This window comes from Seriola aureovittata, chromosome 18, assembly GCF_021018895.1.
Source record: "Seriola aureovittata isolate HTS-2021-v1 ecotype China chromosome 18, ASM2101889v1, whole genome shotgun sequence".
NCBI lineage: Eukaryota > Metazoa > Chordata > Actinopteri > Carangiformes > Carangidae > Seriola > Seriola aureovittata.
Genome location: NC_079381.1, coordinates 16,995,064 through 17,011,856, shown reverse-complemented (window position 1 = coordinate 17,011,856; position 16,793 = coordinate 16,995,064). Strand labels below are relative to the sequence as shown.

Below are 16,793 nucleotides of genomic sequence, written 5' to 3'. Positions count from 1 at the left end.
ACAAAATCACAATAAGCGAAAACATTCTTTTTACACCAAACACAATATTCCAGCTAATCAAGACCAAAATGTCAATCCACCAATCATGTAACAGGAAGCCACTCTTAAAGAAGTACAATTACATTAAGAGACTATGTGACAGTTATGAAAAATGTGGATTTATTTGTCAACTAAAACTAACATCCAAAAACTCTACAGAATCTTGTGGAGGTCAGCCATTATTGATAATAAACCTGTTGGAAAATGTTCCTTCTGACGTCATATTGCCTAGAAAAAGACAATCCCTCCAGGGGTCGGCAGTCTGTCAGGTCGCTGAGGTCAAGGCTCTGGCCGCTTGTGTAGCCACTGCCAGTTACTGAAAAATGTTTCTGAGAACCATTAAGACAAACAAAAAAAAAGTAGGGGGAAACCCTGGGATGACGGAGCCACAGAATTCATTAATCAGACTGGCTTCCATTTCTTGAATCAAGTGACGTGACAGTGTGTGAGCTCAAGTGCCTCTCGTTACATTTCACAAGCCTCACTTGTGATATCTGCTATCAGTGTAATCAATCAAACCACTTAATTTCCTTGTTTGCAGTGTTTATGTGTTGTCTCCAATAAGCCTTGTCATTCTGCAGCTACAATAAACAACCTGTTGAGACAGGGCCAAACTGTAAATACCAGAACATCTATTTGCAGTAAATCAGTGTTATTTACTACTCCGTTCACGCACCTTTGTTTCTGCAGAGGCGGCAGTGACGTGTTCAGGGAGTCAGATAAAGGGTATTTCTCACCAACGCTTTCCTGTTATTTTCCAGGGTCCTTTGTTTAGTTGCGAGGCCTCGGCCTGTCAGTTCTCAGGGGAATAAGAGGAACATTCGGGTCTGAGCAACTAAGAACACTCCTGCCCTCATACACAAGACTGCTCCCATACCTGTATCATTATGTGTGTGTGCGTGCGTGTGTGTGTGCGTGCGTGTGTGCTTGCGTGTCACCTTGTCCTTGGATTGAGGAGTTACATCCCTGTGGTGAATTCATGTGTTTCAGGGAACTTTACCCTTTATGAATTCGACTCTTATGTAATAATACAAAATTCCAGCAAATGAATTTTGCAATTCATTAATAGGTATTAAAGCTCTCGTTTTTAATTCAGATTTATCGTAAGAAAATGAAATAAGAAGAGAAAACTGACCTACATTAATTCCAAGTTTGATCCTGCAGATTTTGTAGTTTTCAGACAAAGAAATTTGCTGTCCTTCTTGTGCATTCCTGTTTTTGATTCTTCAATTCCCACTGTTTTTTACTGAAAACATAACTTCAAACTAAAATGTGGATCGTAGTTATAGAATAGCTCATATAAATCTAATTCACAACTACATGAAAGCTTTACCCTATTTCAAAATGTGTCTCAGGGACAGTGTGCTTGTTGACGAGTGTTTAGGTGTTGAGCTTTCTTTGAAATAATAATTAAATAAATCAGATAGGAAGTGTCCTCTTCTGACTCCCGACAAGAGGATAAGGCCTTTGCTATGTTGTGTGACATTTATAAATTCCCAGCTTTTGGAGTGTCACTTGAAAAACTTGCTTTTAAATTCCTCCCCTGGACAGACACAACAACAACAGGAAGAAGGGCCATTTTCACAGGTGTCAGGAAGCACAGGAAATAAACAAGCTGAATACTGGAAAACATTTTTGTAACAGCAAGAGTCAGAGGTGAGGCTAATAAGAGATATTTTTAACTGGGACAGGATTATTTTGGACATTTTGTCCAAAATGTTTGATATAATTTTCATCTCCATTAGATGTTTTGTACTTTAACTCTGTGCCTGCTGATGTGTTATAGAGGAATGAAGAGAAAAGGCATCCTCCTCTAATCAAGGGTGACTTATCATGTTTGATCATAAATGATTTCAGGTTTCATTCTGGCCTTTAAATTCAGAATCACAAAGACAATGAATATTTTAGCTGATTATTGTGGTTAGCTTTATCATAGACCACTATGTATGTGAGTACATTTAATTTTTTAATTCAATTTGTCAAATTTTTTTCCTTTTTTTTTTTATGGCTAAATGCATGGCTAATTAATATATTTAGTTTGATACAATATGATTAGTTAATACATTTACACACATTCGAATGAAAGCTACTTGTTCTGGATTCAAAGATAAAGAATTTCAGGACTTAAAAACTTTATAAAAATGTAATTCTTATGCAAAGTGCTTCTGAATATTAAGATGCCGCTCACTTACAAAATGATGATATCTTGTCTGCTCTCTCAGGAAAATGATTCAGTTCAGTTCTGGTGTATGAGCTGAAATTGTCAGGATTGTGAAAAGAGCTGAAAGAGTGTCATGAATGTTTTCCTCCAGGGAGGAAGAAAATACCTTGAGCATTGTCTCAAAATTTAAATCATTGTGATTTTTTGTCCCATGTTGACTCATGAGTCTGTATTCTTGGCTCATCCTGAGATCTTCATCTATTCCAATACAGTGTTATAGTCACAGTAAAGTTTTCAGTAAAGAAAATTCTTCAAATAGCAAAGTCAGAGGAGCTTTTCCGAATTCTCTCCCACCAGTGATAACGTCTTTTGAGAAGCCTGCAACTTCGTCTTTGCTCTTAAGTTCTTATTCTATTAGTGGTGAAAGTATTTTCTCAGTATGTCTGAGATGTTTTCTGCATGGGAACAAAGAATATTTTGCCATTTGTGGAAGCGGAGAAAAGCACTGCGTTCCTCAACTTAAAAGTCAAGGATGCCTGAATATTTCTCAGCATTAATAATAACCATTTCTGCTCTAGTGTTTGGATATACTGTTCCATGTCAACATGGAAACAAGAATTCCTTTTGGTCAAAAGACATACTTCTCTCCGGACTTCTTAACATTTTTTTCCACCTCCCATAAATGAATGTCATCCTGAGAATATAAATGTCTCCCCTTCTTTTTTTAGAATTCAGTCTACCATAGTCTCTTGGTCCTCCCAGTTTGTAAAGTAACCAGGTGTTTCTGCAACATGTTGAGGTGTCAAATTCCTCTAGAAACACTGCATAAAGTGCTCACACAAGTTCTAAACTTGCATTGTCTTGCATGTCAGCCACCGTTTTATTTGACTTTAATTATGAACCGACTAAACACACCAATCCCAAAGATGTTTCAGTGAGAACTTTTATTCCAGCATGGTCCAAAGCTGCCCAAACCTCCACTCTCTACTTTCACTCACTTGGTATGATTTAGTTTTATAGATTATTTTAATCTCTGTGCCATTGTGGCAGAGATTTGTAGTTTTTCTGCAAAGAGAAAAAGTAACTGATAGACAGAGAAGTCTTTGCAGCATTCATACAGATACTGTTGGCCTTCAGAGTAAAAGAGCCTGGAGCAAAGACACACGTATGAAAGCACTGAAGTTATTCTGAGCATAGGGGAAAAAAAGATTAGAATAAAACATCAAAAAATGACGTGTATGGCTTGACTCTGCGGAGCCGCTCGGTGCGTTTGTCATCCCATCCTTTTATTTTACACTTTGTATTTATTTGTACTTTTATGTACAAGCAAATGTACTTTTACTATGGTCATCTTCATTTGTCCTTCCCATTCAGTAATTGTGTGTTATGTATCCTTTATTTTGCAGCACTTCAATTTGTTTGACTACGAAGACATGTTTAAATCATAGTGTAGTTATATTGAACTGCTTTCATGGATAAGGTTTATATTTCACTGTTGAGCACTGTATCAGAAAACCGCTGAGCCTGTTTTTGTCATTGTTTCTAGATTATGAAGTTTCTCTTTGAAATGATGCACATCTAATAAAGTTAACAGATAAACTAGGCAATGAAAATGAAATGACAGCAGTCAGTGATAACTTTGGTTTAATTGTAAGAGCATTCTTTACATTGGCTGGTGTCATATACATGATATTTCCCATGTTTTCATATATACAGTACAAATAAAATATCATAATGGAGAACTTATTGCTGTATCCAGTTTGAAAATAAACACACGGCCCTTTCTTGTGACATTAACTCTCATTACTTCAACAATAATGTTTGAAGGCACACGAACCGAGAGACTCAGGTCGATACTGGAGCTAATGGGGAACTGGATCATTCTAGTTCATTTACTCTACAAACAGATATAAAGCAATAAAAGAGAGATAGAGAGAGATAATAACATAGTCTGCATATTTCATTAGAAAAGATGTCAGACAAGGGCCAAAAAAAACAAAAATAAAACTTCCAAATGCTGTAAAAAAGTCTGTTTATCATTTAACATAATAAAATATATCTTTCAGATCATTTATAAGTTAATGCTACATTTACACTGAAAAGATTCAGTCTTGTCAGCACTTGTCAGCGAGGGTTGAGCCGCTTCGGAGCAGTGGATCTGTCTGTGTGCTGATCTGTGTTCTGGGCAGTGCTGACCTCTCCTGAGCCGCCATCTCCCCCTGAAAATACAAGGATTCATTCATCTCTCACTTCATGCAAACATGCAAAACTTAACTTAGTCCTTTTGGTGTGACATTTGTCTGCTACAAGCACACTGAGAATTTACTGGTGATAAGAACGTTTAAAAAACAAAAAAAGCAGTAGGAGCAATCTTTATTTTAAGAAGCCTCAATCATTTTTACCTGCTTGGGGCTCAGTCTTGAGCTTGCTGGCGATTTTGGCAAAGAATTTGAGGGTGAGACAAGTTCCTGTCTCCCTGTCACAAATGCCTTCTTTGCAGTTGCATGTGTTGCGGCACTCAACCCCATAGGTTCCATACAGACAGTCTGGAAAGGAAAAAAAGAACATTAGGCTACTTAAACATTATGAACAAAGAATAAGCAGAGAAAAAGATTAGTGGACCTCATGTGGGCTCCACTTTTTAGTTAGTGTTACAGACTCAAATTCACAATCATTAACTGATCTGGGATCAGCAGCAGCAATGATGTTTCAGTACCTTAACTAAAGCCTCAGATGATAGAAAGATTAGGTGCAAATGATCAAGTTAAATAACCAATTCATATTTTAGGCAAGGGTGCACAGGTCTGCACATGAGCCTCTCTGGTCATATGGCAGTGGTGCTGTTTATTGTGATAATTAAGAAAATAGAGCCTAAAAGACAGTGAAAACATAATGGGACATTGGGATTTGGTGCAGCAGAGCATCACTCTGTTCAAAACGCAGCATGCAGAAACAGCAGCAAGATTTTAAAATAGCCCATTTAATGCAAATTTACCTTTGCAAATCCCATATTCGTCTCCGTAATCGTCCTCATCTTTGTAGAACTCGCAGAATAATCCCGGTCCGCACTTCACCCCGTGCATCCCCGACACTGTGCGGTAACAGTGCTCCCCTCTGCCGGCTGCGCAGACCTGGCAACAGCCGCAATCATCCAGGACCGTCCGTGTGCACCGCTGTGTCCCGCCACACCGCTCCGCGTTGCATCTGTCGGGGCAGTTCACCGCGTACTTGACGTTGGCGCCCCACGCCTCAGCATCTTGCAGCAGAAGTGAGGACAGCACTGTGATGAGGAGAAAAGACATCACTGGATGCAGGGAGAGTCGGTGGAAGGCTGCTGCTGGGCTTTTGGATGAGCGGTTTGTTCGGGAAGACAGAAGAGAAGAGGGTCGCCTCGGGGAGACTTGAGTGGAGTGACCTCTGGTTCATCAGGTTGCATGGTTATCAGCGATGAACAACTTTGTTTTGCACATGGCTTGCCCCTCGTCAATTTCCTCATTCCGGTGTTGTCGTCCCTTTTGCCAGTCAGCCCCCTTTTTAGAAATCCGGTTTGGAAGTGGGATTAACTCTGAACCGCCATCCAGGAATTGAAATCCGTGTGAACTGATGTCATAAGTTATCTTTGGTTTGTTTTTGTGAGTGACTGAGCCCCCAAACTCAGGACTGTCGTGACTGGCTAAGCTTTGAAGAATTCAGTTTTCAGTCACAACATCCTATGATAGGAAAGCTTATTGACAATCGCCTATATACGCAATAGATCAATTTTAGCATAATTAGATTATCTTCGTAAAAATTAATTATATAGCCTACAATTCTTCAAGCAAGACGGTGCAGTTTAAAAGTTTGTATTGTAAGTCTGTATCCAACATAACCAGATTATTATTTTTAAAATAGCGTTTTATGTGTTTATTGATCCCTAAATTAGTCTTTCATCATGTTATTAGTATTGAATTCTGTAACAAAGAAGAAGGAACTGATAAACTGAAATAAAACATGCCATCAAATTTAAGATGCAACAGCAGTTTAAAAGATAGACCTATTTAAATTGAATGTTTTTAAGTTTCTAAGAGCCTGACTTTAATTTTCCTCCTTTTTTTTAATTTTGTAACTTTTAAAACGAGTAAATTAATTGATTGGTACAGGAATTTTATTATGGCATGAAAGACACAAATAAACATATAACACACACAACTGAATTATGTGAAGTAGCCCACTTTAAATGGGGTACCTCAGCTATTTAGTAATGCAGCTCCATAAACTTTCAGGACTCACAAGATTGAGAAAAAAAAATCAAGCTGATCCTTAGTCCCTATTGTGGGCCAAGGTCCAAAAACAATGGATCCTACATTTCCCATGATGCAATATCATCAAGGTTATTTTCCCAGGCATGATCAAGCTCCTTCCCTAGCCACTGAGGACATTATGCATCTGTTTTCACAGGCTGACCTTCATGTGTTAAAGCAGTGGATAGACCCTTAAGTAGCCTGATTTTATCGTATCCTGTTTATTATAGGCTGATGCTGTAATAATAGATAATAATTTACACGCATAAAAAGAAGGTGGGCTGAACAGAGTGTTTGTATGGTTGAATTTTTTTTCTTTAGGCTAATTCTGTAATTAGGTTGATATAGATCTGAGGGTAGATTTTAAAGGTGGTGGTGGTGGTGATGGGGTGGGGTGTTAGGTTTGGGCCCCAGAAATACTTGGTCTAGTCCTGGATTCATGCACATTCGTGCTTCATGAAACCAGGCTTCAAACATGTAACACACACACTGCACTGTGTCAGGCAGGCGTCCAGTCTGAATGGAAAACAGAAGAAAAATAAAAGGTAGACGAATAATAACAAGATGATGATGATGAGGATGATGATGATGCGTCCTCACTCCGTGACACAGGGTGGCGGTAATGTAGTCATCCAACGGAGTGGTTAATATTCAAGCAGACGAAGAAGAAGAGGAAAGAGGAGAAGGTTGATATGATATTTGCGTCCAAGGGAGACCTCACTGGGACGGGACAGGTAACGCAAACCGTTTATCGGCGGAGGCTTACTGTCAAGGTAACTTACATGTCCGTTGTCTATTTTAATAGTACAACACCCAGGTTAACATATTAGCGCGACGTTAACTAGCCACGGGAGCGTTTTACCGAGAGCTGTCAGCGGACAAGCGGAGGGGCTTGGTCGGCTTTTGACAGCCATGGAGCAGACTAGCAACTGCACTGCAGCCAGCGTTAGCTCAGCTGTCACCGCAGATGCAGAATAATGTTACCGGTGTTTGTGAACAACACGACGGAGACCGCGTTTCAAATTCACATATTTCGTTGTTTGTGTCGCTGTGGCAAATATAGCTTCACTGCAACAATGAGCTAACTATCGCCAGAAATGAAAAGCGATAAACGTTAACGATGCAAAATGTTGACAGACGCTTCAAAGTAAGGAGCCAGACAGCAAGGATGGAAAATGTCGTTAATTTTAAATTAATTAAATTATCTTGTCGGCTAACATCAGTAGCATGAGTGCCCAACTCAATGCCTAACTTGTGTCAATATGACAGTGTACCTTTTATGGAATATAACGGTATGTCTTTTCCCTCCTGCAGCTGAAGATAATTAAGTTGCTGTCAGACATTAATTCCCCACAGTATGTGTCTTCTGATATCACCTATCCTCTGCTTACATTAGCAAGGGTTATGATTATCAGTCATCCATACATCCTTTGTCTAAATGCGTATTGTTGGGGTTGTCCTGGCAACAGCAGCCCAAACGACCCTCGGCCCAGCAGCTTCCTCCCGCTGAGTCTAGGTGACTTTCAAGTCCTATTATGTGGTCAGAGGAGAAATGTAAAACTGTTTACTCCTGTTCTGGGTCTTCCAAGGTTGTGTTTGCCCACACAGGCCCAGAAAGTCACCAAAATGGAGGGCCATGCAGGTGCCAGAACCATCTTGACTGGCTTCTCTCAATGTAAAGGAGGATGGATTTGATACAGAGCTCATTCCCTTGTGGTTTGAGGCCTGCAGAAAATCCTGCAGAAAAATGCAATTAATGCCAAACATATCTACACACTGTCATTAGTTCATCCTGACCCTAGGTCTTGTTATATATCATTGAAAGTGAAAATTGAATATCTTTGGGGTTTGAATGGTTAGTTGGACAAAATAAGCAATTTTTAAATGTCACCTTGGATGCTGGGAAATTGTGATGGGCACTTTTCATCTCTCCCTCTCTCTCAGCATCATGGTCCAATAGAAGCATTGTATTACTACATCTGATTCCACTAAGAAAAGAACACATGTTATAGCTTTGTATGAGATGTGACCCAGTTTCACAGTCAATCCCCCTAATATCACAGACTTTTACTTTTCCACTGATCTTACACCACGCTACCAGTCATTGATGTTGTTTTTTGATGTATTAAGGCTATTGTTTTCATCTAGGCCTGCACGAGCCCACCTGTGAGCCTTTATGTTTTTATTTTATTTTTTATATCTTATTGTAAAGTTGTTGGGATATTTGGCTCAATTTAGAGTGAGTAATGATAAAAAGTAATATAAGATGTTAGTGGTTTGTGCATGTTTTGAATGGATTGATATTTGTGAAATGCATATTGTAGGCTACATAAATTCTGAAGCTAGCTGGGCTGAAAAAAGGGGAGCCAAACTCAAGAGGTGTCCTTAATGTTTGTGTCCGACAACTTGAGATAGTTTGTAATCAGTGATAGTTGCGCCTAATATTGCTAGTGGTTGCATGCTGGTGGTTGTCTGACCGAAGAGCCCATTACTATATCAATGCTTGCTGTTATTTTTGGCCAGAGTGGAAACCATATAGCCCCACAGGCCTCAGGCAAGGCAAGAGAGATGAGGCGCTATGACTGTTGACTACAGTCAAAGTGGCACGCTCACATGCTTAACAGGCTGTAACTAGCATTCTCTCACTCATGCTGGTTCATGTTTTTGTTTAAGTTTTACTAATAGTGTCAGCCATGACTTAACAGTATGGAGTTTTTTATTCTTCACATCAACAGCAGATTTCAGTGCTTAGTTTACCCTCAAGCTTCAGTGTTGTGAATGAAAAGTCATAAGAGAAATGCATTTGTATTGAAGGCACAGATTTCCATCAAGTCTGAAATACATTAGAAATGATTCATTCTTGCACTAGCCTTGCCTTTTTTAATATAGTTCAGAGTTGTTAGGATGAATGTGCTTTATCTCATGTCATGAGAATTTAACACAAGCGATATTCCCATGAAATTACCCACTAAGATATGAATGTTGACCTCCATATAGTGACTGTCATGGGGACTGACACATTTTAACGTGCATTTAATGATTTCGGTCGGTTTAGACCCGATAACAAACCTACATATTATTGATTAAAATGCAAGCTGGGAAAATTAAAATCTGTTTTCTTAGTTCCGGGAGTGCTGTTCCTTTGGAGATCTAGAATTTCCTCTCGACAGCAACAACAGGCTTGCTTTTTATTTGTTTGGAAAGCTGACAAACTATGCAGTCAGGCAGACTGGGGGTTAGGTGGAGTCCAAGTCATCCTTCTACAGGATTGTATGTCAGAGCATCAGGTGATCAACGTTGAGAGGATTCTGACTGAGACAGAGAATATGAATGAATTGTCAGGAGGGATCAGGTTATAATAACCCATGTGCTTAATTTCTCAAAGCAGGTTTTGGCTTTGACCGGACATATTATGAAACTAATACTCTTAAATGAAGATGGACAGAAATGTCTTGATATTGTGCAGCATAACGGCTTGTGAGACAAAAGTGCCCTCATTAGTGTGGCTGTGTTAGACGTAATCATAGGGTGAGCTGAACTATTTCAGTGATACCCACTGGGCCTGTGGCAATAGCCTGGATGTGCTGTATGCTGGAATAGGGCCAACACTAAGGAGAAAGCCGATACCTTTACCGTGAATTTACTTGGCAGGAGAACGCATTAGAACATTGGCTTTCAGCAGCAAATGTTGCCTGTAAATTGATGATGAAAATAAAAGTGCCTTTTCATTATATTAATCAAGTGTGAGGGAGTGATAGTTGTGAATTATATTAACTTGCCAATACACAGGCCTCATTAGCTCTTCTGATCATATTTCCCACCTTTTTTCAGGTGTCCATCAGAGTATAGATAATGCTCAGACATGGTGCCTTGTCAGACCCATGTGTTGCTCAAGTGGCAGGAGCACTTCAATAGCTCCTGGGCAGCAGAAGACAGCGTACAGACAGCCAGGAGGCATGGAGCTTCTGCGCTCTACAGTAAGCTTCTTCACAACAAGGAAGTGGTGACTCTGGCCCAGCCTGTTCAAGAACTCGTTGGCCCACGCCTGCCAGACTTCGAGTGTGAGTCGAGTGCCTCAGAGGAGAAGGAAGAGTACCTGTCATCCCTGCTTCACAGCCAGCGATGGCTGGCTCACCGCATGCTGACGCAAACCTCCTACACCTTGGGCCTCCACCAGAGGCTGGTAGTTCTGCAGAGGATTTACTACGCACTTCACAGCAAATACCATGACAAATTCCGCGTGCAGCTGCCCTCCCAGTCCACAGACAGCGGGGCTGAATGTGGGCAACTTGAGCTGGCCTCAGAGCCTTGCCTGCCAGTGGGAGCATCCAAAGTCAAGTCGGGTACAGATGTTCTGATAGAGATGGGTGTGAGGACAGGTTTGAGTCTGCTCTTCTCGTTACTGCAGCAGAACTGGAGATATGCCGCCTCTGTCCATCCTGAGTCGGTGCTTTGCAACGACGTGCTTGCCACGGCGTCCTCGGTGCTAGCTTCGCTACCGCCACTCTCTCTGGCCAATGAGAACAAGATCCCGTCGGTGGGGCTGGACTGCCTGGCACAGGTGGCTGAATTCCTTAAGAAGACATCAGTGAGCAGTGGGACCGGTGGGGCAGACCCCACCGGTCGAAGGCTAGCACTGGAGCTGCTGCTTGGCCTGGCCATGCAGAGAGGCTCCCTGAAGTTTCTGCTGGAGTGGGTGGAGGTCGCTTTGGCTGCTTCCATGTCCTCCTGCACCTCTACACTGTCTTCCTCCTCCACACTGAGCTCGCAGCAGTCAGCTGGTGTGGGCTTTGAAGTCATCCATCAAACCCTTTTTCAAATGAGGCAATATTCGGTATGTCACATGTTATTCTAGATATGTTATCTTCCTTTTACTATATGTACCATCAACTCTGCTCAGCCATAACCATTATTATGAACAACACCTGGTGTCTATGTCATGGATGGTTGGCAGCATTTATCAAGCTACCTTTAAAAGGACTAATTTTATATCCCTTTGTCTTGACATCAGGATAGAGGAATTTGGATTTATTAGTTTATAGAAGTTTAACATTTCCAGGCCATAACATTGGATCATATGTTGTAATGTATCAATGCATTGGTTAGCAGTGGTTAGTTCATACATTTCTATGTATCTGACTTTGAACATGCCAATAAACGAGTCCCTTTGCCTGTTAAGAAGGAAAATGACTCTTCACTGCCACATCCATCCCTGCTATAGACTGTCCTTTTTATTTGAACAGTCTCATTTAAAGCTCATAGTGATGTATTAGTCTGCAGATAAGGATTAGGATTGAGTCAGTCTTCCTGTCCTCTCGAGATATGCGTATTGAGTCATCCTTAACAGGCTAATCAGCTTTGCAATATTTCTGTGCAAATGACAGCCAGGGCTGGGTACTGCCAACAACCTCATGATACTGTACATGATAACAGATTTTCAGATTATAGATTTAAGAGTTTGCATGTACAGTACATCTCACATATAAGCTACAATAAAGACCTGAGGGATCACAGACCTTTCAGCACAATTTAGTTTCTGTTTCTGGTGAGAGGAAAAAGGGGGTAAGCAGCCTGCTGCTCTCTCTCCAGTAACTTGTGTCTCCGCTGACAGCTGTGTCTTTGCCGCTTTCTCATTCTTGACTTCACCCCCTATCTGATCATGCAGTGACATGTCTCTCTTTTTGGGAAGCGGCCCTTCTTGTTCTGATATAGGGTTTAGAATAATAATGAGCACCTATAGCACCCTAGGAATGTAAGAAAACTGATTTACCATAAATCCAAGCCAACTTAATATATAATATATTGAGTTATATTAAGAATACTATGTTGAAGGTTAAACATGTTTTTTTTCCAGGGTTTCCGTGGAGACTCTGTCAATACTCAGGTGCTGAAGAAGGATGCAGATGGACTTTGTCGGCTCTCACAGGCAGCTCTCTGCCTCTTTGAGGAGGTAACAGTGAATTTAATCACATACTGTAACATGTAGACACTATTAACACCTTTTATCCTTTCCCAGTAACTGATTTAAAGAACCTCACCTTCCTTCCCTTTGGCAGATTTGTAACCTAGCATCCTACTGCCTGTGCTCCTGCAGCACTGATGCAGCTTCTCCTGGTACAGAGAGTGACACAGTCATGGTGTATGTGTGGGGCAGCAACAGCAGCCATCAGCTGGCAGAGGGAACTCTGGAGAAAATCCTGCTGCCAAAACTGACACAGGGCTTCAGTGATGCTCAAATGGTATGACTACACATGAGCACCGGACTAACTCTAACCACATTATTCCCATTTCACGGGTTTACTTATTTTTATGTTTTATTCATTATCATTATTCATATTAAGTCATTACAGTTTAGGATTTTCAATATATTAAAAGAACACTATATACTACTTATATACACTATAAATATAAAACATTTTTTATATTTGGTAGATATTTCTTCTCCTTTTCTCATATCAATTTAAAGAAAATCTCACTCAGTTGAGTAGGTGGTCCCTCTATGTGGCCCACACCACCTCACAATGGGGTCTGAGTGATCGACTCTCAAATGTGTCCTCAATGTGTCTTGGGTGTGTTTACACCTGCACTTACAGCAGTAACAGCAGTAGCAGCATGTTAATGCCAGGTCTGAGCAGGGCCAGAGACAGACTATTTAACTTTATCATCATATATATTTTCAACTACTTTTTTTGGTATTTTTTATATCATACAAAGTTGTACACATCCCTTCTCCAGTCCGTTTTGTTCTTTTAGCAAAAACATACAGTATTGTGCAAAAGGTTTAGGCAGGTGTTAAAAAATGCTGTTAACTAGGAATGCTTTCAAAAATATATATATCAATTTACAAAATGCAAAGTGAGCGAACAAAAGAAAAATCTAAATCAAATCAATATTTTGTGTTACTACCCTTTGCCTTCAAACCAGCATCAATTCTTATAGGTACACTAGCACAAAGTCAGGGATTTTGTAGGATTATAGTCAGGTGTATGATCAACCAATTATACCACACAGGTGCTAATGATCACCAATTTCACATGTAGGTTGAAACACAGTCATTAACTGAAACAGAAACAGCTGTGTAGGAGGCTTAAAACTGGGTGAGGAACAGCCAAACCCTGCTACCAAGGTGAGGTTGTGGAAGACAGGTTCATGTCAAAGGTCATACACCATGGCAAGACTGAGCACAGCAACAAGACACAAGGTAGTTATACTGCATCAGCAAGGTCTCCCCCAGACAAAGATTTCAAAGCAGACTGGGGTTTCATGATGTGCTGTTCAAGCTCTTTTGAAGAAGCACAAAGAAACGGGCAACGTTGAGGATCGTAGACGCAGTGGTCGGCCAAGGAAACTTAGTGCAGCAGATGAAAAACACAACAAGCTTATTTCCCTTTGAAATCGGAAGATGTCCAGCATTTTGTTAATTGATGAAAATAAACTATTAACACTTCTTAGTTTACAGCATTTTTTCACACCTGCTTAAAACTTTTGCACAGTACTGTACATCATCACACCATTTGTCTGTTTGTTTCCATTCAGCCAGCATCAAATAGCCATAATCATTTTAGGAATTTTGTGCTACTTGTATTATAAATCACATGTGCCACATACACCAAAATCACTGCAGTTTATAGTATAGACTTCTGTGTGCATTTGTGGGTGAGAAAAATTGAAAGTGTGCCAAAAACTTTAAAATAATATTATTCTGCTGCATTGCATCTCATCCTTTTAAGGTTCTCACTTTTATCCACTTGGTTCTTCTTTTAGATTGAGGCGGGTCAGTACTGTACATTCTCAGTATCTGCAGATGGGTCAGTGAAAGCATGTGGAAAAGGCAGCTATGGCCGCCTTGGCCTGGGGGACTCGAACAACCAATCCATGCCCAAAAAACTTGTGCTGGAGCCACATAGGAACATGAAGAAAGTGTCATCCTCCAAGGGCTCTGACGGTCACACTTTGGCCATCACTGTAGAGGGAGAGGTAAGAAGTTAAAATGACTGCTGCAACTGAAATGACCTCTGATTGCTCATACATATTTCAAAGGTTTGTAGACTGTAGTTTCAACAGTGAATTTTCTACTCTGTTACATAATACAAATGAGTAATGTTTTTTTTCTGAATTTATTAAATAAGTAACACATGTGAGTAATAACTACATTTCCACTTCCTCTATACATATTTGTGAGATTTTAACTGATGGTTTTCTGGTAATAATAGTAAGATTTTAAAAATATTTCTTGCAGGTGTTCAGCTGGGGTGACGGAGAGTATGGGAAGCTGGGCCATGGTAACAGTGCTACACAGAAATACCCCAAAATCATACAAGGGCCGCTATTAGGCAAAGTAAGCATACAGGAAACACATCTGTTTACAGGGAGTGGCCTTGTACATTTATTTTGTTTTTCAAAAGGCATGAAGTGATTTCACTTTTCTTTTTTTTCTATTTTTTTTTTTCTATATGTGACCTTGTCTCTGCCAGGTTGTTGTTTGCGTGTCTGCTGGCTACAGACACAGTGCTGCTGTGACTAATGATGGAGAGCTATATACGTGGGGAGAAGGGGACTTTGGCAGACTGGGTACGCACCTTATTTTCTATAGTTGCTTCTGCTTATTTGGCTCAACTTTTAGTGAAATCATTCCTCTGGTATGTTAGCAACATGCTATGTTTCTTCTTCCTGACCAGGTCACAGTGACAGCCAGAGTCGGAACGTGCCCACACTGGTAAAGGACATAAGTGGTGTGGGTCAGGTGGCCTGTGGCAGCTCCCACACCATTGCTGTGGCACAGGACGGACACACTGTGTGGTCCTTTGGAGGAGGGGACAACGGTATGTTGACAGATGACATGGCAGCTGGAAATCACACACTAAGTGAAAGACTTTCTTTTGTGCAAAAATTATAAACATTAGCTTGAGCAGAAAATCAGATTCTTTTTGTGCCTAGACAGAACCATCGCAGTATAATGTGTGGTCTATCATAACAGAAATATCCTGAGCTAGTAGGGTGTGATGCTGGTACTCAGATATGACTCATCCTTGCAGGTAAACTAGGTCATGGAGACACCAATCGTGTGTATCGCCCCAAGGTCATAGAGGCCCTGCATGGATTCATCATCAGGAAAGTGTGTGCTGGCAGCCAATCATCTCTGGCCCTTACCTCTGCCGGACAGGTGAGATGTGGCATTTTGGGTCAGGGATGATTTTTCAAGGTCAGAACTGACCAATGGTTTCAATTTAATAACAAAGTTTGTACCTATAGCTCTTTGACACATTACCTTAAACATCACTGATCTTGTGACAGAAAATAATCAAATATAAGACAAATTTGAACAAAGATCAGCTCTCTTTGTTGGCAAGCTTTTATTTTGAAGGAACATTCTAACATCACCGTAGCCACTGTTATCTGTCACTCTCTGTCTTTATCAGCACTTGATATGCTCAGATCAAATAATGTATTTGCATTCGATTACATCCCAAATACAAGGAATAAATGTCAATAATTTTAATTTTTGTTCATGCAATGTTATTTCTTTAGGTGTTTGCATGGGGCTGTGGCTCGTGCTTAGGGTGTGGCTCCTCTGAGACAACCTCACTGAGGCCCAGGTTTGTAGAGGACCTGGGTATCACCAAGATCATTGATATCTCTTGTGGAGACAGCCACTGTCTTGCTCTGTCCCATGGTAAGATACCTTCAGCAGTTCATAGTTACTCAGATGATTAGATAATTATTCAAAAAAACCTTGCTTTTATAATATTTTTTTAAACTCAGGGTAAGAATTATCATTTTTATCTTTGTAAATGGGATGTTAAAATTGTGATCTGCTCTTCTTTCATCAGAAAATGAAGTGTATGCCTGGGGGAACAACACTATGGGCCAGTGTGGGCAAGGCCACACTTCAACACCCATTACCAAACCTAAGAAAGTGCTCGGTTTAGAGGGGGTTTCGATCCAGCAAATCACTGCTGGCACCTCTCACAGCCTGGCTTGGACTGCAGTTCCAACTGACCGGTAAAGCCTCAACTTTATATATTCTATTCTTTTACAATGTAAACATCAAAAAAAAAAATCTCATCTGTGTAGCATCAGTTATTTTTAAGTGACTTGGTCTTTTTCCAGGCAACTGGTAGCATGGCACAGGCCCTTTTGTGTCGACTTGGAGGAGAGTACATTCACCTACCTGCGCAACTTTCTAGAAAGTTACTGTGATGGCATCGGGAATGACACACCCCCTGCTCCTTTCTTAACTAAAAGGTACGAAATCACCTTACAATTACGTTAACGTACTCAGTTACCTCAAAGTTGTATTTTATTATTTGTGT

At 40.5% G+C, this 16,793-nt stretch overlaps 2 protein-coding genes across 7 annotated transcripts in view; one reads left to right on the top strand and one right to left on the bottom strand.

Annotated features, from left to right (window-relative positions):
- Positions 1 to 3,827: 3,827 nt before the first annotated feature.
- On the bottom strand, positions 3,828 to 5,828 carry esm1 (endothelial cell-specific molecule 1). Its single transcript, XM_056403775.1, has 3 exons — positions 5,196 to 5,828; positions 4,603 to 4,746; positions 3,828 to 4,419 (listed from the first exon to the last, which is right to left on the bottom strand). Exons 1-3 carry the CDS (start codon positions 5,500 to 5,502, stop codon positions 4,325 to 4,327), a joined length of 546 nt encoding a protein of 181 aa, XP_056259750.1. The 5' UTR covers positions 5,503 to 5,828; the 3' UTR covers positions 3,828 to 4,324.
- A 1,309-nt stretch (positions 5,829 to 7,137) lies between these two features.
- LOC130186315 (probable E3 ubiquitin-protein ligase HERC1) overlaps positions 7,138 to 16,793 on the top strand; it is a 60,745-nt gene continuing 51,089 nt past the window's right edge. For all 6 annotated transcript variants that reach the window (XM_056403346.1, XM_056403347.1, XM_056403348.1 and 3 more), the window contains exons 1-12: positions 7,138 to 7,253; positions 10,312 to 11,314; positions 12,335 to 12,430; positions 12,537 to 12,719; positions 14,245 to 14,457; positions 14,720 to 14,818; positions 14,955 to 15,051; positions 15,159 to 15,302; positions 15,516 to 15,643; positions 16,009 to 16,153; positions 16,311 to 16,482; positions 16,591 to 16,725. In XM_056403346.1, coding sequence (XP_056259321.1) covers positions 10,343 to 11,314; positions 12,335 to 12,430; positions 12,537 to 12,719; positions 14,245 to 14,457; positions 14,720 to 14,818; positions 14,955 to 15,051; positions 15,159 to 15,302; positions 15,516 to 15,643; positions 16,009 to 16,153; positions 16,311 to 16,482; positions 16,591 to 16,725 — 2,384 coding nt within the window. In that variant the 5' untranslated portion in view covers positions 7,138 to 7,253; positions 10,312 to 10,342. The remainder of the gene's footprint in view (positions 7,254 to 10,311; positions 11,315 to 12,334; positions 12,431 to 12,536; positions 12,720 to 14,244; positions 14,458 to 14,719; positions 14,819 to 14,954; positions 15,052 to 15,158; positions 15,303 to 15,515; positions 15,644 to 16,008; positions 16,154 to 16,310; positions 16,483 to 16,590; positions 16,726 to 16,793) is intronic.